Below are 25,904 nucleotides of genomic sequence, written 5' to 3'. Positions count from 1 at the left end.
TGCATAAAAAAACGATAAAAGCACCCTGGCTCCTGCCGACATTAAGATATTAAGTAGCAGTGATGCACTGATGCAGTTGCAGTTGTTGGCGAATTCATAAGGATACCAACTCTGCTTAATGCCACTGGCACAAAAACAAAATCACTGAACTCACAAAAATCACTGAGGTATAAGCCAATTGAAAGAGAGAGAGCAGGCCCAGGTGTTGGGGAATTCAGGCAGCCCAACTTTTCGTGGTCCTGATAAGGACAACGGCCAACTAAGCTGCCCTGGATACATTACGTCACATCGAAACTAATTTTGACACGAGAAAATTAGAGGCGCGATATATATAAAATACAACTCCTTTGCCGTCAGTGGGCAGTCCTTTTTCATTTTCCAGGTCTTTGGCCCGCTTTTTATGACTCACTTAAGCCGCATATCTGAGGCACGGAAAGGAGCTCCTCAGCGCAGAAGGAGCAGAAACAATTTGCGGCAGGACTCGCTAAGGAGACCGACCCTTTAAAAAACGAGCATCTGGGCAGAGTGTTGAGCATAACGTACAACCAAACCATCCAGGCCACAACGTGGCGTATGCGCAATGTACGAGTATATTGAGTACACAAAGGAAAACGAATTCATGCTTGGAATTATCTTAGAATTTAATAAATCATTAGCTTAACGTGAATCCACGCTGCCAATCGCACAATTTGGAATATTTCCCCTAATGCATGGGCATCGGGCCACTTTTCCCGCGTCCCGCGTCCCTCGTCCCTCGTCCTTCGTGCCTTCGTCCAAGGAGTTGGCTGTAATTAATTTCGAGTTGACCCACTAAAGAGGCCGCGCCATCAACTTGAAGCCGTAATAAAACGCTCACTCAGCCGCCGGACAAGTGGGAAAAGTAGGTGGTGGTGCGGAAAACTGCGGGGCAATGGCGTGCGATGGTAATAATTGGAATTACTTGGCTATTCCACCGGCCACCCGTTCCAAAGTCCACTATTAGCATACGAATCGTTTCTGGCCGTCGTGCCGCCTTTATGCAGGCTTTTAAAGTTTTACCCAGCCCATTTGGGCAGCGCCATTTTCTTATACAAATATGTGAAGTAAAGTATTAAATTCGTGATGCATACTTTTACTCTTTCATAGCTTAATTGACTGCCTTTCGAACTGCGAATGGCAATTAAGCAATATCACTCTTTGCGTACACCGATTTTGTACATTGTCCAACTTTGGCAAACGCGTTGGAACTTTTATTGGCTTCACTTTTATTTGGCAAGTGTGCCAAAATATCGATAAAAAGCACCTATTTGTGGACCTAGCATGTCGGCGGCCAATCAACTCGATTCCTTCAATCCCACGGCAGTCAATCACTGGGCGGTATGGGCTCAAGCCTCGCTGACCTCTGACCTCCAAGCTACCTACCTGTTGGCGGGCCATAAAAGTCAGAAACGAAACTTTCGACTGAGCAATCAAAAGAAATTCCTACAAATTCGCACACTGGCGATCGCATTGAGCCATCAGGAGGGAAACAGCCACGCCCACACCGCCCACACCGCCCCCAGAGACGCCTAATTACTCCTGCACACATCTAGAAACAAACAAGTAATGGGGGTGGGCGGCGGTTGGGTTGTTAGGTGCAGGAACTTTGGAAATGGCAGGAAGCAGCGATTAAAATCACTTTTGCGTTTCGGGAAATTACGAAATTATGTTACTCGAGAGTTGGGGCAGCCGGGAAAAGCGCAGGCAGCCGGAAAACGCGATGTGGAGAGCTCTGACTGTGGCAGGTGCAGGGCGAGTGCTAGTTGGGGCACGAATGCGCCCCATTAGACTAGCGCCAACTGCGCAAATATTAAGTGAAGAGGGCGCCCCAGCTCCAGAAAGAAAGACGCATAACTTTGACAAGTGCAATTAAATTGCGGCCAGGTCTCAGGATCCAAGAACATCCGAGATATCTGCCTGACCGCGAAAGGCTAGAAAATGATTTCCCAACTCAACTTCTTAGCCCTTCTTTGGGGAAAGCGCTTCGGCACCAGGAACACCAGGAAGCTGCCGGCTTCTGAGGGAAATCAGCCTCCCAAATGCCAAACACTTGTTGCCATTGCGCGAAGCTGCGGTCAGGAAAGTCCGAAGAGGATGGCGGCGGAAATGGAGGATCATCTTTGCCAGCAGACAAACGGGTGTGCAAGTGAAATCAAGCGAGGACTTTCGGGCGGGGTACAGGATTATTATGTGGCACCGAAGAGAAGTGAACTTTAAGCAGAGAATCAAGCGAGAACCTCTAGTTCTCATAATTGTAAGCTTATCGATGTTTTGAGTGCCTGCTTGCATTTGTCTCACTGTAGCCGCTGAACCGGACCCAGTGGCCAAAGGTGTTCATAATCGGATCCTGATCCTGATCTGGATTATCTTAGCATACACCCATTACCCGCCAGCTCAAAGCTGTGTAAAAAGGCCAGGCCAGCCCCCCATACACACTCCCATGCAGAAACAAAGCCGATTAGGCCGACAGCTCCTCCATCATGTTGGCCAGGTCCAAATGCAGCCAGACAGCCGTAACAGAGGAGTGGAACTTCTGCCGGCAATAAAACGTATCCTAGAGACGGGGGGTTGGGCACACAAGTAGAGTGGAGATTGCTGGAGATTGTAGAGGACTAAATGATGGCCCGCTCCCTGAATCGTAAAATTCTTTGGCGCAGACAAACAAATTGTACAAATTGGCTCGAATTAGTCTAGGCAAATAAAATGAAATGAGCCGTTACGATTGGTGGCCATTCAGTCAGGAATGGGAAGTCGTGGCGGGGGCGAAGGAGCAAAATATTGCACAAACTTGCGTCACTCATCTATAAAAGCTGAAAAGTTTTTCAATAAACCGCTGACGACAAAATCTCTTAACTAGTTTAAGCCAAATACAATGCAGCAGGACTGCAAGAAAGCAGGGATGACACAAAAAATATATATGGCATGGAGCAGTGAACGAGGGCGACATGCAGCAACATAAGAATAACTCAGCAAAATATGCATGGAAATTTCAATTTACATGAAAATCCCAGCTTTGGCCATAAAAATTGAAGAGATGGAGGCCAGCGCAAACTTTGTTTAAAGTCCCATCAAGAAAGACACAGCGAGGAAACTTGGCTGAGACCCTCAAAACAATATGTCCTTCGCCCCGTGAAAAGACTCGAGTCTCAACTCTATCTCTCAAATATCTAAAGCGCCAGCGAATTCATTCGTCTTCTTTTGGTTTGGGGACGAGAGGTTAGAGGTTCAGCGGTTCAGAGGTTGAGGTTGAGGTTGGGCTGGGCTCATGAATGAAGAATTTTTCTCTGGCCAGCCAGAACTCAGCCAGGAACTTCAGGCCCGCAGCTCAGACAAAAGGAGCCAAAAAGGAAACCCTACGATGCCATTTCAGCATGACAATACTCCCTTGCCCTCCGCAGAACGACGGCTGCGACTTGTGTGTCAGTCTTAATTTTCGCATTATGAAATTCATTAAAATGCTAAATTCTCCCAACCCAACTCATATTCCAGTGGGTGTTTCCTTTTTGGGCGGCAGCCATTTGACCCGGCCCTTAACGGTACTTCGGAGTTTTTGAAGGTGAAGTCCTGACTTCTATACAAACATATACTCGTACATATACTCGTATTATCCGTCACTCAATGTCAAATTCATATTATCGCATTCAAGGGCTGCACTAAATGCCAACTTAATACTTTGGCAAGAGATATAGCCAGCTGTTTAGCGCAATAGAGAGTAGAGCAAATGAAATTCCTACCGCTCCTGTTGGCCAAAGACGCTTGGCCAAGAATGCGAAAACGAAGCTTCTCCAGAGCCGCAGGGCGAAAAACAAATAAGGAAAGGTCCGCGGCACAAAAAGAAGATGAAACGAAAGCCAGGGAGCCATAGAATACTTGCACATAATATTTAAGCTTAGAATTAGTATGCCAAAGGCAGGGAAAGCGAAATAGCAGCAGTAGCAAATAGCAAATAGCAAAGCCAAGCCAATAAAACAAGCAATTCAGTAAAGAATCAAAAGAGCTACATACTACTGGGTATGGGTTATGGGGTATGGGGTATCATAAAGGGTTCGAAGGGCTTTTCAGGTGCTTTTCTCTAAGTGCAATCGTAGGGGTGCAAGAAAGTGTGCGTGCAGGTGTAAGTGTAAGTGGGTGTTGTGTGTTCTTGTGTGGCATTTAGCAGTATGCCCATACCAAAGCGAAACTCCTTGCGTCTATCAGAGGAACCTGATTCCGATCCCTTTTCCGATCCCAAGCCAGCATGCGAAGCTCTTACCCTCAGGATTCGCGGCTGGGCCAAGCGCTTCACGCGGTTCTTGGCCGTTTTTGCTATTGATTCGTTTGTTAATAATGGGTTAAAAGGTCAATATGCAAAATGGTTAGGGGTATGCTTCAGAGGGTGGCGATGTATAGATGGATATTGGTTTGGCGCGGAGGCATATGTAGATACATATAATTTAGCGAAGTGACAGGCATTCAGGCATTTGACTGATCTTGGACTGATATCATTTGAACTCACCCTGTGTGACACTGGTTAAATGGATAATCAATAGATAAGTGTTATATGAGTTATGCTCTATCAAGTGAAGTGTAAAGCACTTGGCACCAATGCAGCGATTAACAACATTATGCTAGATTTTAAAGTTACGTTTTGTTTCCTTGAGCGTTGGTTGAGCGAAATCCGACATATTAATGCCATACAAATCGCGCTTTTCATTTAATCTACGAGCCTTGCAGCTCCTACAGAACCTCCTTCAGAACCATTGTCACACAGGCACAGAAACAAATCAGCTTTTGACTTACTTTTTACGCGCAGCCAGGTGCTCGCCGAATTCTCCCCCGCCTCGTTGATGGCCAAACACTGAAACATGGCAGCATCATCCAGGATTAGTTTCTTAATTACCAGCGTATTATCCGTGTTCAACGTGTATCTGCGATGGGATTTGAAAGCGAGAGAGCCCTTAGCGTTAACAGAAAATCGATTTGGCCCATAACCGCAGCTCTAACCCACCTTCCACTCTCAATGTGTGCATCCACCGATTCTGCATTCCTGAACCACTTGACCTGGGGCGTGGGTTCGCCGACCACATCGCAGGTCAGCTGCACCTGGCCGCCGAATTCCCCAAAGGTTTCGGCGCGCATGGGTGTGAAAAAGAGCGGCGGCTCGAGGATTTGGAGGCGGGCCGAAGCACTAACGGCCGGATAGCCTCCACTGCGCAGTCGCACCTGGCAGGTGTATTCGCCGGAATGTGAGCTGTTCGCTTGCAGCAGGGCCAGCGTGCGGTTCCATGGATCGTTGAGGGTGTGCCTCACTCCGGCCGTTTCTACGGCCAGGCCGTCCTTCAGCCAAAGGGTCTCCAGTTCGTGCAGGGGCCTGGCATTCGCAATGCACTGCAGCTCGACCACTCCTGTGCCCACCTTCACCTTCACATCCTGCGGACGAACTATGATCTCGGGGGCCACCTCTATGTACGGATCTCCACTGACGTTCAGGTGGACAAAGGCGCTGCTCTCCTCCTTGCCCAGCTGCGTGTTGATGGCCTTAGCCCGGTACCCCTTGCGATCGTTTTCATCGGCACTCAGGATGATCAACTGGTTGGCTTGGGTGAAGGCGTACTTGATGTCGTAGCTCAGAGGTCCATCCTCCGATTGCCACATCACCGACGGCACGGGTACAGATTCAATTGGAGGCATGTCGAAAATCGCAGGGTGACCACTGACCACCGTCAGACGGCCTTCCGTGGTGTTCTCGAAGATGCCCATGTCTGCGGAGAAAGGGAAACGCAAATGAGTTTTAATATCGACTGTATAGATGAACAAGAAATAATCTACGCTTTCCTATCCACTCAGAGGGCAAATGATCCAGTCCTTAAATGTCAGCCGATAGTAGGAGTAACCAATAGTCGTTGCCCTATTGAAATGAAGCCCAATTAAGCTCGCACACAAATCGAATAAGCCCCAATTCCATGGAAACCCTAGAGAAGGGCTTTGTACCTTCCTGTGGTGTCATTCACTAATTGAACGGAAGGCAGCGCACGGCCTGCGTGCAGGGCTATTTAACCTCTGACCCCGCTCTTAAGCATGTCCCCACCGCACACCCCACGCCCCACGCACCACCCCTCTCAGAGCACTCAGATGGGCTTTAAAGGTTATTAGTTCAGTTTAAGCTCGCCCTCCCCCTCGACGAGCTCCCACAATTAATTAAGTGCTCAAGACGCTGCTGCTGCTGCTGCTGCTGCTGCTCCACACCAACCAGTCGCCTATTCATTGATTCACTCACGAAAAGAAGGTCACGGGAGAGGAGGCTTGTCGCCAGTGGCGCGGAGTAGCGAGATAATTGTGCCAAATATGGGCGGGTATCCGAGTACCCACTGTTGTGAGTTACCCGCGGAAGCCCAGGCACTGGGTATGTGCGCGTCCGCACTCTTTTGCATCAAATGACATCAGATAAGGTACTTTGGCCCCCTGCCCCAGCTGGGTTCGCAAATGGAGTACCTAACCCGTCACCACGCTGGGCGATGGCATAATGGAGGTCGTTCTCATGTCGAGGGCTCGATTTATTAGGTTCAAGTAGTGGCACACTCTCACGCAGGGCTCAAGTGTCACTCGCACTTACTTGTCTAATTGCTCCCTGCATCTACAGCTACCCAGTGACCTTAACTCCCCACCTCCTTCACTCCTTCACTCCTCCCTCATTCCTAGCCACGTTTTGTGCCTGTTGTAATTAAGGTCGCATTAAATAGAAATTAGCAGCTAAATGATTATCACGACCAGGGGTGACAGCCGTTTGATTTGTACTCCCACCTAAGATACTTCTACTATCTGGTTCTGGGGGAACACGAAATAAATTAGCTCCCCGATCAAGTATAAATAGCTTCCATTAAAAGGATGAGCAAGGCTCATAGCTGGACATGATTAAGTACGCCTTCGACTATAATAGCCCTTTGGGAAACATTGATCCGCAGTTAGCTAGTTAATGTGGAATAAAGAGCTTCGATAGTCAATGCATTTTGTTATTGCTTCGTTTAATTGGTAACTCAAGCTCTCCAAATCATCCCGGGAATATCTCGAATTTCCGGGACTCCAACTCGCCCATTTCCCACTTTTCACTGCTGTTGATGATGTGCGTAATTGTGGACGTATGGGGATGTAATAATGTCGGTGGTACATGAACTTACAAGCCACGACCACGTCGCTCTTTTCGCTGAATATGGATCCGGCATCATTCCTGGCAATGCACTGATAGCTGCCCGCATCCTCGCGCCTGGTGCTGTGGAATCGGTAGAACTGGCTGGAGGAGAAGTCGCCCACGGGGACACCGTCCTTCAGCCATCGGTATGTGGGCTGCGGGTATCCTGGAGGTGCAGGAAACATAGAAAGAGAGGAGGGAAGAGCTTTAATAAATATTATTCCCTAGGGTATCACTAAGCCGTAGCTTTACTTCCTTGCCGTTGGCTGAGCGTGCTTAAATGAATATGTATTTGCGTCTCTATAGCTAGGGAATTATATTTAATATTTCAAGTAATTAACGATGAAGCAATAGGAGTCGTTGCGCATATAACGCGTATATATGTATGGTTGTGTTGGGCCAGAGTGTCTAATTGTTTGTTTATTATTTTTGTGCGGCTATTAATTGCAAGCTCATGAGATCCCAGCATCGCCTACACTTTTGCATTTAAATTGCATGCTTGTCAAGATTTTCTCTCATGATGGCAGCTGGAGCACAAGGAAAATAAAGGGAAATAAACGCCAAGACGCCAAAGCTTCTGGGATGGAGCGATGCATACAGGAGCACATATGTATATAGCAGAGGGCCAACCAGACCAGGCCAGCCACTCTGATTTCAGTGCTGCAGCCGAGCATTTAAATTAAAGTTGATTTATATGGCCACCCTCCTGACCTCTCCGTCTGCCCGAACTCCCTTTGCGAAATGGAATTGCAATTGGAATGGCTAAACAAAAATTACATGTGACCCAAGGGGCGGGGATGGAGGGCTGGCCGGCCGGCTGAACTAAATGAAAGTCTGAATAAAATATGCGATTCGCCTAACTGACCAGGATGCAACACATCACAGGATGAAGGCAGCCGAACGGGAGCAGACGGATTGGATTGGATTGGATTGGACTGCCGGAGGCCGAAATCCTAGAGCGAGAAGTCACCCCAGCTCCAGCTCCACCACCAGCTCCAATCCAAAATCCTGGCGGGGCCATCAACGCCTTTGCAAAGAGTTTATGTTGGGGACCTGGACTCATGAAGGCATTGGGATGGATGGATGTAATATCGCATACCCTGTGCTGAAGGCTTTCCGATCTCTGATTGCCAGCGGCGTTGAATCGGACAAATTTTTAAATTTTTAAAAAGTACTTTTTTCCAGTGTTTATATAAAAGGAAATCATTTGGTTGACAATTTCGAGTTATTTTTTAATGTATTTTTTAATACAAACAGCGATCTATTGGCACTTGATTGGCACTTCCCAATCCCAAAGTAATATTTGACGTTTTAAAGAACTTTCTGGCGTGATGATTGCATTACACCAACATACCCTGGCTATTTATGGGTAGCAACGAGTAGCCAAACGTGGCCAATGGCATTGCAATTCACTTCATTCAGTTTGTAGACAAAATCGAATTGAGCCGAGTTAGAAGCGAAACTGGAAGCTACCAGTTGAGAACGGGAATCAACTTGAGAATGGGGCGTGTAAGGGTGGCAGAAAGCCGAGAGTGCGGAGAGGGCGAAAAGGGAAGGGAGAAGACAGTGGAAAGTTTCCCAAGTGTTGGCCAAAAAAATAGGGGAATTCCGAAGCGCAAGAAGGCTTAAGAAGGAAGGAAGGAGCGAAGAAAAAAGTTACTTGGAGGGACAGGACAAAAAGGCAAAAGTCTGTTTGAGCATTTTGGGCAATGACGCTGCTATAAAATTACAATTTGGGGAATTGTAAACCAAGTGCACACAGTCACACATATGGTCGCAAGGACGAACGCTCCTATAATCGCACACACTCACACATCTCAGCGAAGTAAGTCAACATTAAAAAAGCCAAGGAAGCGCAAAAGGGGAAGGGGCGTGGCGAATGGTCATTGAGCGCTGCTTCACATGTGTGTGTAATGAGTTTTAAATAACTAAACTAACAGAAATCCTTTAAGCCCAAGCCCAAGCCACTTCAAGTTCCTGCCACTGCCAAAAAATTGCCATAAAGCAAAGGGAAAGCAAACACTCTAAGCAGATCAAAGAAACAGAAGCAGAGAAATAGACAAAGGGAAATAGGGAAAAGGGGAAAAAGGAAGCCAAGGAAGGCGAAATTTACATTCTCTTGGGATAGTCAGACAGTCAAATTGGAAAAAGGCCTTGTAAACCGAATGGGAAATGGAATTGACAGACCGCAAATTCATTAAAAAGAATGCAAATTTCATTTGCTAGCCGCAGAAATACAGACTAGGCCAGTTTATCAAAGGCTTAGAAGAAATTATTGAAAAGGCGATGCCGACATTCAATCGCTTAAACGAAGCTTTTCTTCATCGCTTTACTCGCTATTTTCATAAAATAGCTATTTTCTTTGCAACCCATAAAAGTGTCGTGCACTTTATTTTACCCTCGGCAAAACGGGCAACGAGCCATCACCATACACATTTCCGTGGCTTTTTCCTTGTGGCTTGCAACACAGCAGCCGCCGAATGCCATTCACTCAGTCAGCCAACCAGCCAACCAGCCAACCAGCCAGGCAGTCAGTCAATCAGTTAGGCAATCAATCAATCAGTCAGTTAGTGTGTCTAAGCGAGCCCAACTGCATACAAATAAATTTAATAAACAGGCAACGCAATGAAACGAATTGCATTTGTATGTGCAAAGGGGGATTCCCGTTCCGCAAAGCGGAAATTGTTTGATTTGTGGCCAGGGCAAATCCGTCGAAAGGCCCACGAAATCAATTGGGTTTAAGAATAGTGCACTGCCAGTTGTGTGGGGTGCAGGATGCAGGATGCAGGATGTAGGGTGCAGGATATAGGGAAGCGGAAGAGCAGCCCAGTCTAGTGGCACGGCATTCATAACTCCAGTTTCAAAGTCCGGACCATCGGCGTTTGCCTAGCGCACTCTTTGCTGTGCGGCCAGGCCAAAAGTCAATTCGCCAATCCGTCGACCTACACTCTCGGCCCCAGAGATCTCGGATGGGCTCATCCTGGCCTAAACTCCAAGAACACAAAAAACCCGTGCTCTGTGTGCATCCCTTCGTGATTTCAGCCACTTTCCGCTGGGTTTCAGCCACTTTCCGGAGGGGCATTTATCTAGACCTTTAAGGAGTGACTTTAGCCAAAATGTATTGACATACATATGTGCATACACATCGTATAGAATAACGAAATTTGTACAAATTAATTACGTTACGTTTTCTTTCGGAGCGCTTGTCCTACGGGCCCGTTGAGTTCTGGTGAATGCATAAAAGTTTCTGAAGTTTTTGTTGTGGCACTTGAAGCAAAGTAAACATTAAAAGTGCCCAAAGGCTTTTCCCTTTGTCGCTGCTGCACTTTTCAACTGCACTTTTCCCTTTGATGCATTTTTCACCCCTACTTACACATTTCGTCGGTCTCCCCGCTCTATTCTCTAACATTTTTGTTTACTGCTCACACCGCAAAAGAAGAGGAATAGCACAGGAGCAAATTGGTTGATTAAAGAAATTTATCTTCTGCACACGGTGCACTGGGAAAAATAATGCATAGTTTTAGTACATACTCATATTTCGCCGAGATGCATTGCGTTCCTATTTTTTGGTAGTTGTGAATATGTACAGTCTACCTCAAATAACCAGTCCAGAAATTCGATCCTGTTCTAAATAGTTACGCCACTTTTCATCATCTGCAGGGAGGCGTTCGTCTTTAAGTAAACACAATGTTCTTGATGCTTTCTCCTATCAGTTTGCATCAATTTTCCCCGACTTTTTCTTGGTTCTCAATTCCAGAAATACTTTGTATGCCGATGCCTGTTCTACATATGTATGTATGTGCAAATGTGCAGACATGCATGGTATTCCTGCAACACAACACATTAGGCAAAGCCATCCACTTCAGCCTAAATGACGACACGAGCTGCATATCGCTTACTCTTTCTCTAGGCCTTTCCGTCTAGTCCGCTAGTAGCTTCTTCCTCTTCTTCTCCAGGGAGTAAACAACGGGGAGCAGAGGGGGGGACGGGTATAAATAAAAATTGCGACAAAAAGCTGCCAGCAAAAACAATAGTTTGCAATTTTTCAGTTTACCTCCTCCTCGTGCATCTTAAAGTTTTTCCCTCACTTTTCCCTGCGCGGAGTGAGGACTGCGAAGAGGCTGGGAGAAAGTGCACCGAAAGAAATGCATGTGCATGATATGTCTGATACGACAGCAGTGGGATTCGAACTCACACCAATTTGAGCGTGAATCGGACACGGATTTGGGACAGTTTTTCCGAGGCAAGGTCGCGCTTAGGGAGACTAATCAAAAATCGTGTCTTGTTTTTGGTGTACCCCGTACAGAATTTAAAGGAAGAACCTAAGCCACGCACGTTTCGGCCAAGTGTGTCTTGGAAATGCTCGCCAATCCCTCTACTTTGCTTTGCTTTCTTCTACAAATGCGTTTCTTTTTGTCTCTTTCTTTTCGCTGCTCCTCCTTGTTCAACACATGTTGGACCTGCAGCATTGCCACTAAAAACAACTTTGGCGGCTTTTGTTGTTGCCGGAGAAGGCTTTGTTGCAAGTGAATGCGCTACATTTGCGAATTGCGAGGCAGCCTGAGAAGAAAAGGAGAAGCCGAAGAAGAAGCCACATTCTCCATTCTCCATTCACTCGCTGTTTATTTTTTCTAGCCAGCTCTCTCGTGCTCTACCCAGTGCCTCAGCCTCAGCCTCATCGCATTTCATTTTGTTGGCCAGAAACAATTCCACACACATTTAGCTTAGCTCTTACACTGCCATTATACCCCTGAAGTTCCCCCAATGGGGCATATTAGTTGGGTCTGCAACACACGTCAGCGATATGGACGATTTCTGATCTCTAGAAGCTGCTGTAGTTCTCAGTTTACTCCCGTTACAGGGCATCCTCATGGTTTCAATTGAAAGGTCCTAGCTCCTGGTCTATTCTCATGTTGTTTTCCCGATTGCCGCCGCACAAAACGCGAACTAACGCAAGTCTGAGCCAAGATGAGATGGCAACGGGGAAAGCGACGGATGCAGTACGTCGACGGGGAGAAATGAGATGGGGAACTTGTTTTGCTTGCGGGTCCCGGTCCCACCATGGCTACGAAAAAACTTGCAACCAAAACACTGAAAAGGTGGGAGGCAAACTTCTGCATAGGCATAATACCCCCTATATATCCCTGCATCAACTATCTCGGGCAGTGGAGTGTCGAGTGTGGCAAGAGCAGAGGGGAGTGTGCCACAGAAAAAGAGTCAGGGGATGAGATGACAGCTTAAACCGCCAAAGTGACTGGAAGCGCGAACGTTGCGGCATGTGTGACAACGCCAAGGAGCAGCTAAAGTGATTTGCATTTGTTTTTAAGCTCCTTCTATTTTTCCATCCTTTTTTGGGTGCCCACTTGCAGCTTATGCAAAGTGCACGGCTCTCGGGCGACGCAGCATAGATCCCCATAAATGTGCACAAAAACACAGACGCTGTAGCATGCTGTAGCACGAGTGTGTTGTGTTGTGTGTTGTGTGTTTTCCGCTCAAATGTGCATCAAAATGCTGACGACAACTCGGGGCATTGGGGGAGCGCTCTCAAAAGGCCAAAAAAGCAACTGCGATTATCTGCGTCTCCGCCGCACTTCCCTACGCATAGTAACAGCAACAGTAGCAGTGGGGTATCTGATAGTCGGGAGACCCGAGTGCAGTGTTTGCCAATTTCGGCACAACAAACTGTCATTCCCCGCGGGTTTTCTGAATACGCCGTACTGCATTTAATAAAATAAAAACCAAACAAAGACCGCTCCTGAGAATAATTTACGAGGTCCGACATTCGGCAAGGGCATGAAAACCAAGATCGAAGAACATAACATAGACTGCCCAGTATGCACAGCAGAGTGAGGCCATAACACATTTTTCCGGCTCATATTCGGGGAGGAGCAACTGAGGAGGTGAAACCGATACTCCTACCTGTCAAATGCAGGCGGCGTTACGGAAGGAAGCATTACGCGAGCCCGGGAGCTGGGAGCTTGGGAGCTTGGGAGCCTGGGACCCTGGACTTTGGGCACGTCCCAAAGCGCTCAAAGGATTACACGAGTGGGTGTGGCACCTGGGCTGCGACTGTGGGCTTCGCGCACAAGGAAAAGAGCCTCGGTGGGGGGAAACCTGATAAAAGTTATTGTTTTTCTACTTCATTATCTTTCAAAAGCGCGTGCGAAAGCAGGAGACAAGAAATGTTTTCGTTTATGGTTTCGTTTTACACTTTCTTGGCTTTTAGCTTAGCTGTCAGGCGATTCGAGGGGCAAGTGTTGTGTGTTGAAGGCCGCAGGAACATCGAAGGCGGGTGGCAGGTGGCAGAAGTGAGTATTATAATTCCGCTCATTATGGCGTTATGTTTGACACGCCCAGACGATGACACCCCTCCATCTGCGACTTCTGTGCATGAGTATCGCAGTTTGTTCAATAGACAATAAACAATTAACTGATTTTTGTTTATCCACGCCTATAATCGCTCGGTTGCTGCGTTGCTCGACTATTACAACACTTTCTTATTGGCGCTATTATGTATCTTTACTTACCCAGCGCGTGGCACTGCAGTATCTTGGTGCTGCCCTCGCTGACAATCGACCCCGATGACGATGGATGCGTGGTGAAACGTGGAGCTTGGAGCTGCTGCTGGACGATGGAATTCTGCTGCTGGAGATTGGCATCTGCAAATAGGGAAGAGCGAAAGGTGGACTCATTAGCATCAAGGCGTGCAAAAGTAGCAATTATGAAATAAAAGTTTAGCGCTTAAAGCATTGCAGACCAAAACACTTTACAGGGCCAACTTGTAAAGCTTTAGTCTAACTCCGAAAGGATTGCGGATGAAAAATGTTTGATTTATGGTAGCGCCGCAAAAAATCGCTGCGGAAAATACGTACCAACCTGAACCCGCCCTTTTATATAACCAATCTATGGGGATATACCCACCCAAACAGGCAAGATCGATTGCACTTGAATTTTTCCCATTTCTGGATATTTTTTGGTGTACTCGTTTGCTCTGGGCGGCTTCGAGAAAACTGCAGAAACTACGGCATTATGGCAAGTATAGAGCAACAATAAAAAGCATGTTTAATAAATAAACACGTTTAAATAATTTTTTGCATAAAACTATCAAAACACGTTTCCCATAAACTGTATTTTTATTTAATTTGGCCACGCAAATCGAACCCAAAACTAAAATCGAGAAGCTTAGCGAAAGTTAAACAAAACAAAAGGAACTTGAATATATGGTTTACAAATCGAATGCCTGAAGGCCTTCGGTCAGAAATTAAAATGTGGTTTTCCTAAAACAACAGAATCCAATAGTTCTGCAGTGTTTGCTCTGAAGTGCTTCACATCCGTTCAAAGTTGAGGATAACCCTAATGATGACAGAAGAAATTTTCAACTTGTAATACTTATAGGAGCTATGATACAGCGAGAAAAAAGTCGCTATCGAAGGTGGACAAATTTGCACTCATCGTCATCGTCAGGGGCCTTGACGTCAAGTGGAAATTGCGCGTGAGTGTTGCATTTGGAAACTCTCATTGGTGGTGGTACACTTTTCTGGATATAGAACGACGCATGCATGAGTAACTGGCTTCATTCGTTTTCAGCTAGCAATAAACAATTTAAATTGCATGCATTCACATTTCGCAGACAAAACATCAAAGCACTCTGCCATTTTATGGCCCGCGAACAATTTGGGTCTTCAAGCTCGCCGTTTGCACTGCCGGAACTGATAAAAACTGGGTAATTAGTTCAAATCGAATGAAGTTGATTGGTTTTTAAAGGTTTAGGTAAATAGTAGTGCACGTACTTTTACACTTCGAACTACTTGATTGTGTTCTCCAGCAAAGCCGTACTTCCAAAACGCTGACAGCGCCTGAAGAACCATCTCTAAACCGCTGAGGATACCAATTAAGTGGTCAGTTTCAGTTTTTGATCTTTGTCGTCGATTGCTATGGTGATGATGGCAATGGTGCTGATTTCTACCGGAGTTTGCCAGCGGGTGTGTGTGCTCTGCCACCTCACTGTTTGCCGTTGCCCTGTTGTTCTCATTGTGGAGCCCTTGTTTGGTTTCAGCCCGAGTCAATGACGCTTTTGCCACAGGCCACCAATGCCCCATTGGCGTTGACGTGATGACTAACCATCTATAGAACACTGAGCCAAATTGAGGATCGCATCAGAACCAGATTGCAAATTTAGTTTTGCACACTTTAACAGATCTTGTTAAGTGATGATGTTGCTGTGCATATCATTGCTTTGCTTGTTAATCAGCAAAATGAATGTGTTTAAAATATCCTCGAGCTAATGTGGGCAGCAATGCCATCAGCGTTTTGATGTATATATAAATACCAAATGCGTACAATTTGCCATCTGTTTACTCGTAACCGCAACATTCTCTCGGTGCTTCAGTGGCAGCTGCCCCATTGTAAGTTGGCCAGCTATCAAACTAAGCAGGCGTTAAATTGCCATCATCGAGGGGAGGTGGACATGGAAACAGGAGTGGAAATGGCAAAGGTGTTTGGGTGGCAGAGGGTCGCTTGATGATTTGCAGAAGCAGGTGGCAGGCGGCAGGAGGCAGGTGGCAGGTGGGAAACAAAGCGAGGTGCATTGGCGGCTGTGGAAACTGCACGTGGCTGTCTCCGGCACGCCCTTTGCTGAATGGGTTTCCTTTGCCTCGGTCAGAATTGGGGTATATGGATATGGCCCGCCCTTTGGCTTTTGTGGTTTTCTGCGCCTGCGCAGCCCACAGGGAATTCCATTTTGCATGGCTTCTCCGCATATCGGACATTTGATATGCTGGTGTGCAGTCGGGCGGCAGCCTTCCTCATGCTGCAGCTTCTTATGTACATAATCCCTGCTGCTAAGACTATAAGTGCACAGGGAAAAATGATCAGAATGTAATCAATACGCACATTCACTACACAACTAGCTTTAATGCATTTTGATTCGCAAACGTCTTGTTGCATTTATGCCAACAGTAAGGTCGCGATTCATTTGCGTTTTTTATTGCAGTTCGTTGTTTTTCTCTTCCTGTCAGCTGGCTCCTATTAGCGATGCGTTTAATTTGCAACACGGACTGAAGTGCTGCAGGTTGGCAGGAAACTGTGTCAGTGCCCGACTCACAGCAACACGCAGCATGCAACACATGCTGCACGCAGCAATTGCAGCCACTAAAGCAAACCCGCAGCAGCAGCAGCCTCGGCTTTTGTTGCTGCAATTGTTTGCCCAATGATGCAAAACACACACTTTCACACAGCCAACCAACCGACTGGAATCCGGCTCTCACAGGACACCCAAGTAACTTCCTCATGCGGCAACTCAAGTTAATGATAAAACAGACACATGCTGCTTATGCTGGCTATAGCTATCGGGTTCAAGAGGGCGCGTTTCTGGGTGGTCTCTTCGGGGTCAGGTCACCTCTTCAGAGGCGAGGCGAAAAGACCCTCAAACACATGCACACCGGACTTAAATCTGATATCATTTTGCACAAGCAAAATCCACAGGAAAGATACAACGTAGGAAGAGCGTGGCATGTTAAGAGGTTTTAGGGGAACGCTGGTATGCCTACACTCACAGGTTTGTCCTTTGAATTTTAACGATGGATGTGGAACAAATTGAATAATAGAACTTTTACAATTTAGGATTTAAAAAAAAAACGTTTCGTTAATAAAAATCCAAACTGTTTCAACTCCCATTTCCACTTTAAAAGGATTCCGTTTAAAAGAAACCCGAGCTAGTCTGAAATATTGATGACCCGCACAGCATATTGATCAGATTACATAGCAGTTTGTTTCAGTTTTTGACTATGATTTTCGTTGTTGGTTTCTTAAAGCGTGATCAGAATGCCCGGCTCGTTTTCCTTACCGTCAATCATCCCACTCCCTCTATTTGACCAGGGAATTTATCCAAATTCCTATTTCAGTCTGCATTCAACTTCCAGAGTCTCTCACCTAATTTTGATGTTGTCTGCACGCGGGACACGGCACATCAATCAAACTTTAGTCCGCACAAACAATTCAACTTGAGTTCGCTGGTTGAGCGTTTCCTCCTTTCCAGCTATTTTTTCTGACACCTTTTAAACAACGTACTGGAAAATAGTTTCCAGAAAGGTAAACTTACGAGTATGGATAATTTTAGAGAGGTGGTCTCTTTCAAACACAAAACACAAAAAAATGTATTTTCCCAAATCCGTCAAAAATTTTAATTTCCAATCGAACTGTATCCAAAACTAGGAATTAAATTTTTTGGCCATTTTTTCCAAATTTTGATGATGTTACCCCTTACAAAAAAAGACAAAAAATCACAAAAAAATGTAATTTCCCAAATCCGTCAAAAAGTGATAGGGATGTTTAGCGTTGGTAATTAGCTGCTCAAAACTGTTATTCTTTTATCTTTTTAATAATTTTTATGGAAGTTATGAAGAAAATTCCCATCGAAAATATGGAATATTTGCCAAAAGTCGATTTTCCGGTTTTCCGACATAAAATACTCAGTTTTTTGGCCACAACTTTAAAAATAATTGTCTGAATATGAAATGTCATACCTCGTTGAGTTCGTATTTAAATTTCCAATCGAACTGTATCCAAAAATAGGAATTGAATTTTTTGGCCATTTTTTTCCAAATTTTGATGCTGTTACCCCTTACAAAAAAAGACAAAAAATCACAAAAAAATGTAATTTCCCAAATCCGTCAAAAAGTGATAGGGATGTTTAGCGTTGGTAATTAGCTGCTCAAAACTGGTATTCTTTTATCTTTTTGATAATTTTTATGGAAGTTATGAAGAAAATTCCCATCGAAAATATGGAATATTTGCCAAAAGTCGATTTTCCGGTTTTCCGACATAAAATACTCAGTTTTTTGGCCACAACTTTAAAAATAATTGTCTGAATATGAAATGTCATACCTCGTTGAGTTCGTATTTAAATTTCCAATCGAACTGTATCCAAAAATAGGAATTGAATTTTTTGGCCATTTTTTCCAAATTTTGATGATGTTACCCCTTATAAAAAAAGACAAAAAATCACAAAAAAATGTAATTTCCCAAATCCGTCAAAAAGTGATAGGGATGTTTAGCGTTGGTAATTAGCTGCTCAAAACTGTTATTCTTTTATCTTTTTAATAATTTTTATGGAAGTTATGAAGAAAATTCCCATCGAAAATATGGAATATTTGCCAAAAGTCGATTTTCCGGTTTTCCGACATAAAATACTCAGTTTTTTGGCCACAACTTTAAAAATAATTGTCTGAATATGAAATGTCATACCTCGTTGAGTTCGTATTTAAATTTCCAATCGAACTGTATCCAAAAATAGGAATTGAATTTTTGGCCATTTTTTCCAAATTTTGATGATGTTACCCCTTACAAAAAAAGACAAAAAATCACAAAAAAATGTAATTTCCCAAATCCGTCAAAAACTGATAGGGATGTTTAGCGTTGGTAATTAGCTGCTCAAAACTGTTATTCTTTTATCTTTTTAATAATTTTTATGGAAGTTATGAAGAAAATTCCCATCGAAAATATGGAATATTTGCCAAAAGTCGATTTTCCGGTTTTCCGACATAAAATACTCAGTTTTTTGGCCACAACTTTAAAAATAATTGTCTGAATATGAAATGTCATACCTCGTTGAGTTCGTATTTAAATTTCCAATCGAACTGTATCCAAAAATAGGAATTGAATTTTTTGGCCATTTTTTTCCAAATTTTGATGCTGTTACCCCTTACAAAAAAAGACAAAAAATCACAAAAAAATGTAATTTCCCAAATCCGTCAAAAAGTGATAGGGATGTTTAGCGTTGGTAATTAGCTGCTCAAAACTGGTATTCTTTTATCTTTTTGATAATTTTTATGGAAGTTATGAAGAAAATTCCCATCGAAAATATGGAATATTTGCCAAAAGTCGATTTTCCGGTTTTCCGACATAAAATACTCAGTTTTTTGGCCACAACTTTAAAAATAATTGTCTGAATATGAAATGTCATACCTCGTTGAGTTCGTATTTAAATTTCCAATCGAACTGTATCCAAAAATAGGAATTGAATTTTTTGGCCATTTTTTTCCAAATTTTGATGCTGTTACCCCTTACAAAAAAAGACAAAAAATCACAAAAAAATGTAATTTCCCAAATCCGTCAAAAAGTGATAGGGATGTTTAGCGTTGGTAATTAGCTGCTCAAAACTGTTATTCTTTTATCTTTTTAATAATTTTTATGGAAGTTATGAAGAAAATTCCCATCGAAAATATGGAATATTTGCCAAAAGTCGATTTTCCGGTTTTCCGACATAAAATACTCAGTTTTTTGGCCACAACTTTAAAAATAATTGTCTGAATATGAAATGTCATACCTCGTTGAGTTCGTATTTAAATTTCCAATCGAACTGTGTCCAAAAATAGGAATTGAATTTTTTGGCCATTTTTTCAAAATTTTGATGATGTTACCCCTTACAAAAAAAGACAAAAAATCACAAAAAAATGTAATTTCCCAAATCCGTCAAAAACTGATAGGGATGTTTAGCGTTGGTAATTAGCTGCTCAAAACTGTTATTCTTTTATCTTTTTAATAATTTTTATGGAAGTTATGAAGAAAATTCCCATCGAAAATATGGAATATTTGCCAAAAGTCGATTTTCCGGTTTTCCGACATAAAATACTCAGTTTTTTGGCCACAACTTTAAAAATAATTGTCTGAATGTGAAATGTCATACCTCGTTGAGTTCGTATTTAAATTTCCAATCGAACTGTATCCAAAAATAGGAATTGAATTTTTTGGCCATTTTTTTCCAAATTTTGATGCTGTTACCCCTTACAAAAAAAGACAAAAAATCACAAAAAAATGTAATTTCCCAAATCCGTCAAAAAGTGATAGGGATGTTTAGCGTTGGTAATTAGCTGCTCAAAACTGGTATTCTTTTATCTTTTTGATAATTTTTATGGAAGTTATGAAGAAAATTCCCATCGAAAATATGGAATATTTGCCAAAAGTCGATTTTCCGGTTTTCCGACATAAAATACTCAGTTTTTTGGCCACAACTTTAAAAATAATTGTCTGAATATGAAATGTCATACCTCGTTGAGTTCGTATTTAAATTTCCAATCAAACTGTATCCAAAAATAGGAATTGAATTTTTTGGCCATTTTTTTCCAAATTTTGATGCTGTTACCCCTTACAAAAAAAGACAAAAAATCACAAAAAAATGTAATTTCCCAAATCCGTCAAAAAGTGATAGGGATGTTTAGCGTTGGTAATTAGCTGCTCAAAACTGGTATTCTTTTATCTTTTTGATAATTTTTATGGAAGTTATGAAGAAAATTCCCATCGAAAATATGGAATATTTGCCAAAAGTCGATTTTCCGGTTTTCCGACATAAAATACTCAGTTTTTTGGCCACAACTTTAAAAATAATTGTCTGAATATGAAATGTCATACCTCGTTGAGTTCGTATTTAAATTTCCAATCGAACTGTATCCAAAAATAGGAATTGAATTTTTTGGCCATTTTTTTCCAAATTTTGATGCTGTTACCCCTTACAAAAAAAGACAAAAAATCACAAAAAAATGTAATTTCCCAAATCCGTCAAAAAGTGATAGGGATGTTTAGCGTTGGTAATTAGCTGCTCAAAACTGGTATTCTTTTATCTTTTTGATAATTTTTATGGAAGTTATGATAAAAATTCCAATCGAAAATATCGAATATTTGCCATGTATCCAAAAATAGTCGTTTTTCCGATATAAAATAATCAGTTTTTTGGCCACAACTTTAAAATATGGAATGTCATGCTTCGTAGAGCTCGTATTTAAATTTCCAATCGAAATGTATCCAAAATTATGAATTAAATTGTTTAACCTGTGTTAGCTGGCTGAATGAATTAGATAAAAAGGTCACCTTAATAAACACAAAAAAAAAAAATTTTGTTAAATACTTTTTTTTTTATACTAACAAATATTTAAGGACCTATAACTAATTTAAGTTAAATAAGCCATAAACTCAATTATTGTCACATTCCACTTTTCCGAATCTATAACGCCCTTATACGCATGGCATGCCATCCATGTATGTACATACATGGTACGATCTCATTTGAATTGCCTTTGAGTATACAGAATTAGGGGCCTCAGATTATTGGGCAGCACATTTTCAATAATAATAGAAACCGTCACCCCAAAATAGTTTCAAGAGATGAGAACATTTTCGGTAATTATTGACTTCAACTAGCGTGCGGGGTGTGGTCGTTCCCCACGGGGGTTGTGGGAGATTTCCCTAGCCAAGAAGCGAATAATTTATTCAAAAAGTATTCGGTAGGGAAAACTGCTCCCCCAACTCTCTCTTCACCCGGCTAAAACCACATGTGACTTTAAATTACTTTTAGGCGTATTGTGGGAAGAAGCGAGAGGGTACACAGTGTTATTTATACTTGTATATTCCCGGAGTGGAGTATATGAATATGAAATTGAAAACAATACTAAGATTTGTTGCGCTTATTTTTTTGTATTCATTCCAAATTTTCCTTTTGAAAGTGGAAGTGAAATGAAATTCTCCTTTATTTAAAAAGCCAGCTGCAATGAAACTCTCAAACCATTTTCATTTAATTGTTCTGTCCAGCTGACGTTCTTGTCGTTCATCAAAAGGAGTTACCCCAAACACCCCACAAATAGTTCCCTATTTCACGCGATAGTTTTATCTTTGCCAGGGTTCCAGTTCCTCCCCATTTGCTCCGTATTTTCCCCACATACACATACCCTAGGTTTCCACAGCCAACAGACGTCGTTGACACGTCTCATAAATTTCATTGCTGTCGCTGGTCCGCCGCCTAATCCGCGTTATTTCTCTCTCTTTCGCCAACGACCACCCGTCCCTTTCTTCCGTGTCACGTGGAAAATTGCACTTATCACTTGTTCGTTCAGTGCTATTTGGTGATATTTGCTCCTATTTTCTTCTTCTCACTCCCCAATGAATTCCTTAAATTCGTTCCGTGATTTTCGCTTTAATCCTGAGCGGGTGCGTTTACGCACGTAACACCGTACAAGGGCTTAAAAGTGGCCTGAGAGGCAGGGGTTAATAGGGACGGGACGCAAGGGTTAAGTGGTAGAAGTCCCAGGGAATTAGGACAAAACTCAAACACTAATTCGCCAACCTAGCTGACTTTGAACTGCTGTCGCCGAAATACATGAAAAAACCATTCAGAAATCAATGAAGCCCGCAACCAAAAGACGATCAACTTGGCAACTCCCTTGAGCGTGGGCGGTTGAACATTGGGAGCGGACTTATCTGTGCAAAAGTTTCGAGTGCGACAAATGGCCAAACTGAAAGGGCCTAAACAACAACGGACGCGAAGGGAGTGTGGCAGTCAAACTATTAAAGTGACATCCTGGAAAACTCTTGGCACTTCAAGGGAAAGTCCGAGAGAAAGAAAAACGGGGAGCTGGCTGCACATATAGGCCCAAATGTTTGCCAAAAGCTGTTCCACTCGACTAAGACGAGAATAAGCTCCATGCAATTCGTACTATTGAAAGAAAACGAAAAAAAATGATTATAAAAACGAAGTAGACATTTTAAAGCTACCAATAAGAAACCCCATTTCATTCTACTCGATGTGTAAGTTCAATGTTACACAATCCACGATAAGTGGATTAATCTAATGCTGAAATGTTATGATTTGATCCAAACAGCTCACACGATCTATCTATTTATGTGTCCTACGCCAACTGCCATGACCATAAGTCTCCACAGCTAGATATTTATATGCATGTGTGCCACTAAACTGGCAGAGCACTCGAGCAGAGGGTTCAAAAAACTTAAGTTCATAGATTATTGATTTTCACGTTGTTTTCCCTATTTTTGTATTATTACTTGTCTGTGCCTTTTCTGCACTTATTTCCCTCGACTGCGATGCTGGCATTTAGTTTGTCATCGCACAGGAAAGTTTGGAGAAAGGAAATTCCGGGGTCACAGTTGGAAAAACATTTTTTACGCTGACATTGTTGCTAACCAAATGGCAAATGACCATATAGTCGCTGTTTTCTTAGCCTTTATTTGCTGTCTAGATTCATAATGGGTTCGAGTTGGTTTTATGACGATTGTTATCCGACATTACATATCTGTACTCTTTTCTCTATAGTGCTCATATAGAGAGAACTTCTGGCAACCAGGTAATTATTTTTTCCCATGTGCTTGAGATTTTTCACCAAGTGCGACCACAATTTACCTCTTTCGCCTCCGTATATGCATTCTGCACTTTGAGGCAGCTTTCAGTCAGCCAACGTATGTGCCGCCTTCCTCTCACAGATTTGCATTCAAGCGATAATCACTTGCGAGATGCAATTAAAACAAAAGTGAACTTTCCCAAGCTGCCGGTACATTTAGCCAAGATATATTTTGTGCACCGAACCAGTTCGGTCATATGCAACTCCGCCCCGCCGTAATTTCTCATCTCTGGCTGAATTTTCACACAGGAAAACCCGTTTTCGGTTGGCTCTTTTCCGGTCTGTACAGTGAAAGAAACACATTTGGTATGACGGCGATGGTCTGATTTGGCTAAATTTTCAAATCATCGGGTATCCGTATCCTGTCACACAAAGCACATTGCGTTCCCAGTGTATTAGTTCGCCCTTGAAATAGTAACGAAACAGCGTTGTTCTTTAAGTCCAGTGTGGGATGGCATGCCATATTCTCTTAGCACACGGCCATTCTGCTCGAGCTTAGCCACCTCGGCTGTCAAGTTGCTTTATCAGCGGCCGCTGCAGCTCCTGCAGCTTCTGTAGCTTCGGTGGTTCCTTTAAACTTTTCTGGCAAAGACTCTCACTCCCGAGCTCATTATGACCCACGGTGGTGGCGGCGGCAACAATGCACCTGCCTGCTGCAAAGAAATATAAAGGAAAATATGTGGAACAGCGCTGAAAATCCGCTAAGGAAAAGCAGCACAATTTGCGCCAAGCAACAACGGTGGCAACAACGGAAATCATTTGAGCATGAAGGACACACTCTGTATGTGGATCGTATCTTCAAATTGCGCTAGGAAGCTCTTTCAGTTCATATTTTTCGGTACATTTCACTAATTTGAGGCCCCTATAAAAATACTGGCCTCCCATGTATGCAGAGGTTTAGAAAATGTGTGACGACTTGTAAAATGATTTAAAATGTTTCCCATATTTCCCTATTGCAAGTTTATTCACTGCGGCATGTAGTTACTAAGGGGCATCCATCCAGGTGAACCTCACAAAATTTATGAGTACTTTGATGCGACTTAATAAGCCCGGCGGTGAATCGTCCGGGATTTGGGACGGAAAAATGAAAGGACGGAAGAATTAAGGAGTGGGTGGGTGGTGCGTGTTAAGAATAGAGGCAGGCAACTTTCCAAGAAAAGGAAGTTCCTCCTGTTTTGCTCTTTATGGGGCTGTGTTGTTTATTGCGCTTTTATTTTAATATGATTTCCCAGCAATTGTCATTGTCTGTTCGCTGTTGCTTGCCAGTGTTTTCATTCCCTGCTTCCCCACTTGCGACTTTATTTCCTCTTGCTGTTCCCAGACCCAGACCCAGACAAACAGACAACCTCTCAAAAAGCTGTCAGTGTTTCTCTGCTGGCAACACATGGAGCAACCTTTGCCATATTATTGGGAGATACTTGGACTTGGACACGACATCTTGGCAACACGACACAGGGCCGGTGGAGGTGCCCCTATTGGACCCTTGGAGTCTCCCCGTACTTGTACCTAAAGTAGTTCACTTTGAGTCGGTAGCTTCTCGGAATTATAAGTTAGATATAAATAAGTTTTGCTGTGTTCTGTCTACTGTCTACTGTGTGTTCGTTTTCTTGTTTTTCAGTCTGTATCTTCATTAATCAGGTTGGCTTTTCTGGACCTTTCTCAGCTGGCCTGCCATCTGTTGCTTCTCACGTTACGCAGCAGAAGCCAAATCAGCGGATAGTTTGGAGCACATAAAACAGTTCTATTTTTGGTACGCCTAACCTTCGCCAATTTGCTATCATTTTAATAATGCATTTTATTTGCATTGCACCCCTCTTATTGAACACTACCGCTTTGAACAACAACAACATTCATATGTGGCAACAATTATCGGGGGAACTTTCGATTCTCATTTTGTTGCACTTGTTCGCTTCCCGTTGACATTTTCTTAACCTCGAAACTTTGCTCATTGTTCTGCCGAGCACCTTCTCGTCCTCTCGTCCTCTCGTCTTCCGCCATGGCAATCGCAATGGCAATCAAGGTCGCAGAAGGGGTTAGAAGAGGGTCCAAATGAAAGAAGAGTTGGCCCGGCCAACAACAGTGGCAAGAACAACATAATTAGCGCATTTCCTTGCACTGTCAGCGACAGCTGCAGCATTTGTGAGGCGGGAGAGTGCGGGGCTCCCCATCCGTGACTGAGGAGCGTGCATCCACCCCCCCTCCACCTCCACGCCCCTGACTCCACTTGCCACTTGAGAACGTCTGGCCCTGCAAACACGCACTCGTTCGAAGTGGAGAAACTTCCGCGGCATAAAGAGAGATAACCCGACGTTAAAACAAAGCCAGACCATCCGTAGCACTAAAATATTGGTGATGGCAGCGTGAGATGGCAATTACAGGGTTGCGAAACTGCCTAGTTAGGGAGAATAGTGTAATTCAAATGAATCCAAAAACGTTCAAATAGTAGTCTGCACTGTGACTATGATTATGATTACGATTTGGCACTTCTACAGCTGAACAAACCGATTATTTCCTCACTGAACTACAATCGCACGGCATCT

At 43.4% G+C, this 25,904-nt stretch overlaps 1 protein-coding gene across 1 annotated transcript in view; it reads right to left on the bottom strand.

Annotated features, from left to right (window-relative positions):
- The window catches only part of LOC6555726 (protein sidekick), a 65,633-nt gene that overhangs the window by 13,484 nt on the left and 26,245 nt on the right, over positions 1-25,904 (bottom strand). The window contains exons 3-7 of the mRNA XM_026983132.1: positions 13,711-13,842; positions 7,173-7,349; positions 5,006-5,759; positions 4,798-4,925; positions 4,189-4,323 (exon numbers count right to left, since the gene is read on the bottom strand). Of these exons, the coding sequence (XP_026838933.1) occupies positions 4,189-4,323; positions 4,798-4,925; positions 5,006-5,759; positions 7,173-7,349; positions 13,711-13,842 (1,326 nt within the window). The remainder of the gene's footprint in view (positions 1-4,188; positions 4,324-4,797; positions 4,926-5,005; positions 5,760-7,172; positions 7,350-13,710; positions 13,843-25,904) is intronic.

Source organism: Drosophila erecta, unplaced genomic scaffold, assembly GCF_003286155.1.
Source record: "Drosophila erecta strain 14021-0224.00,06,07 unplaced genomic scaffold, DereRS2 tig00000283-arrow-arrow-pilon, whole genome shotgun sequence".
Lineage (NCBI taxonomy): Eukaryota > Metazoa > Arthropoda > Insecta > Diptera > Drosophilidae > Drosophila > Drosophila erecta.
This window is presented reverse-complemented; position numbering and strand designations above follow the sequence as displayed.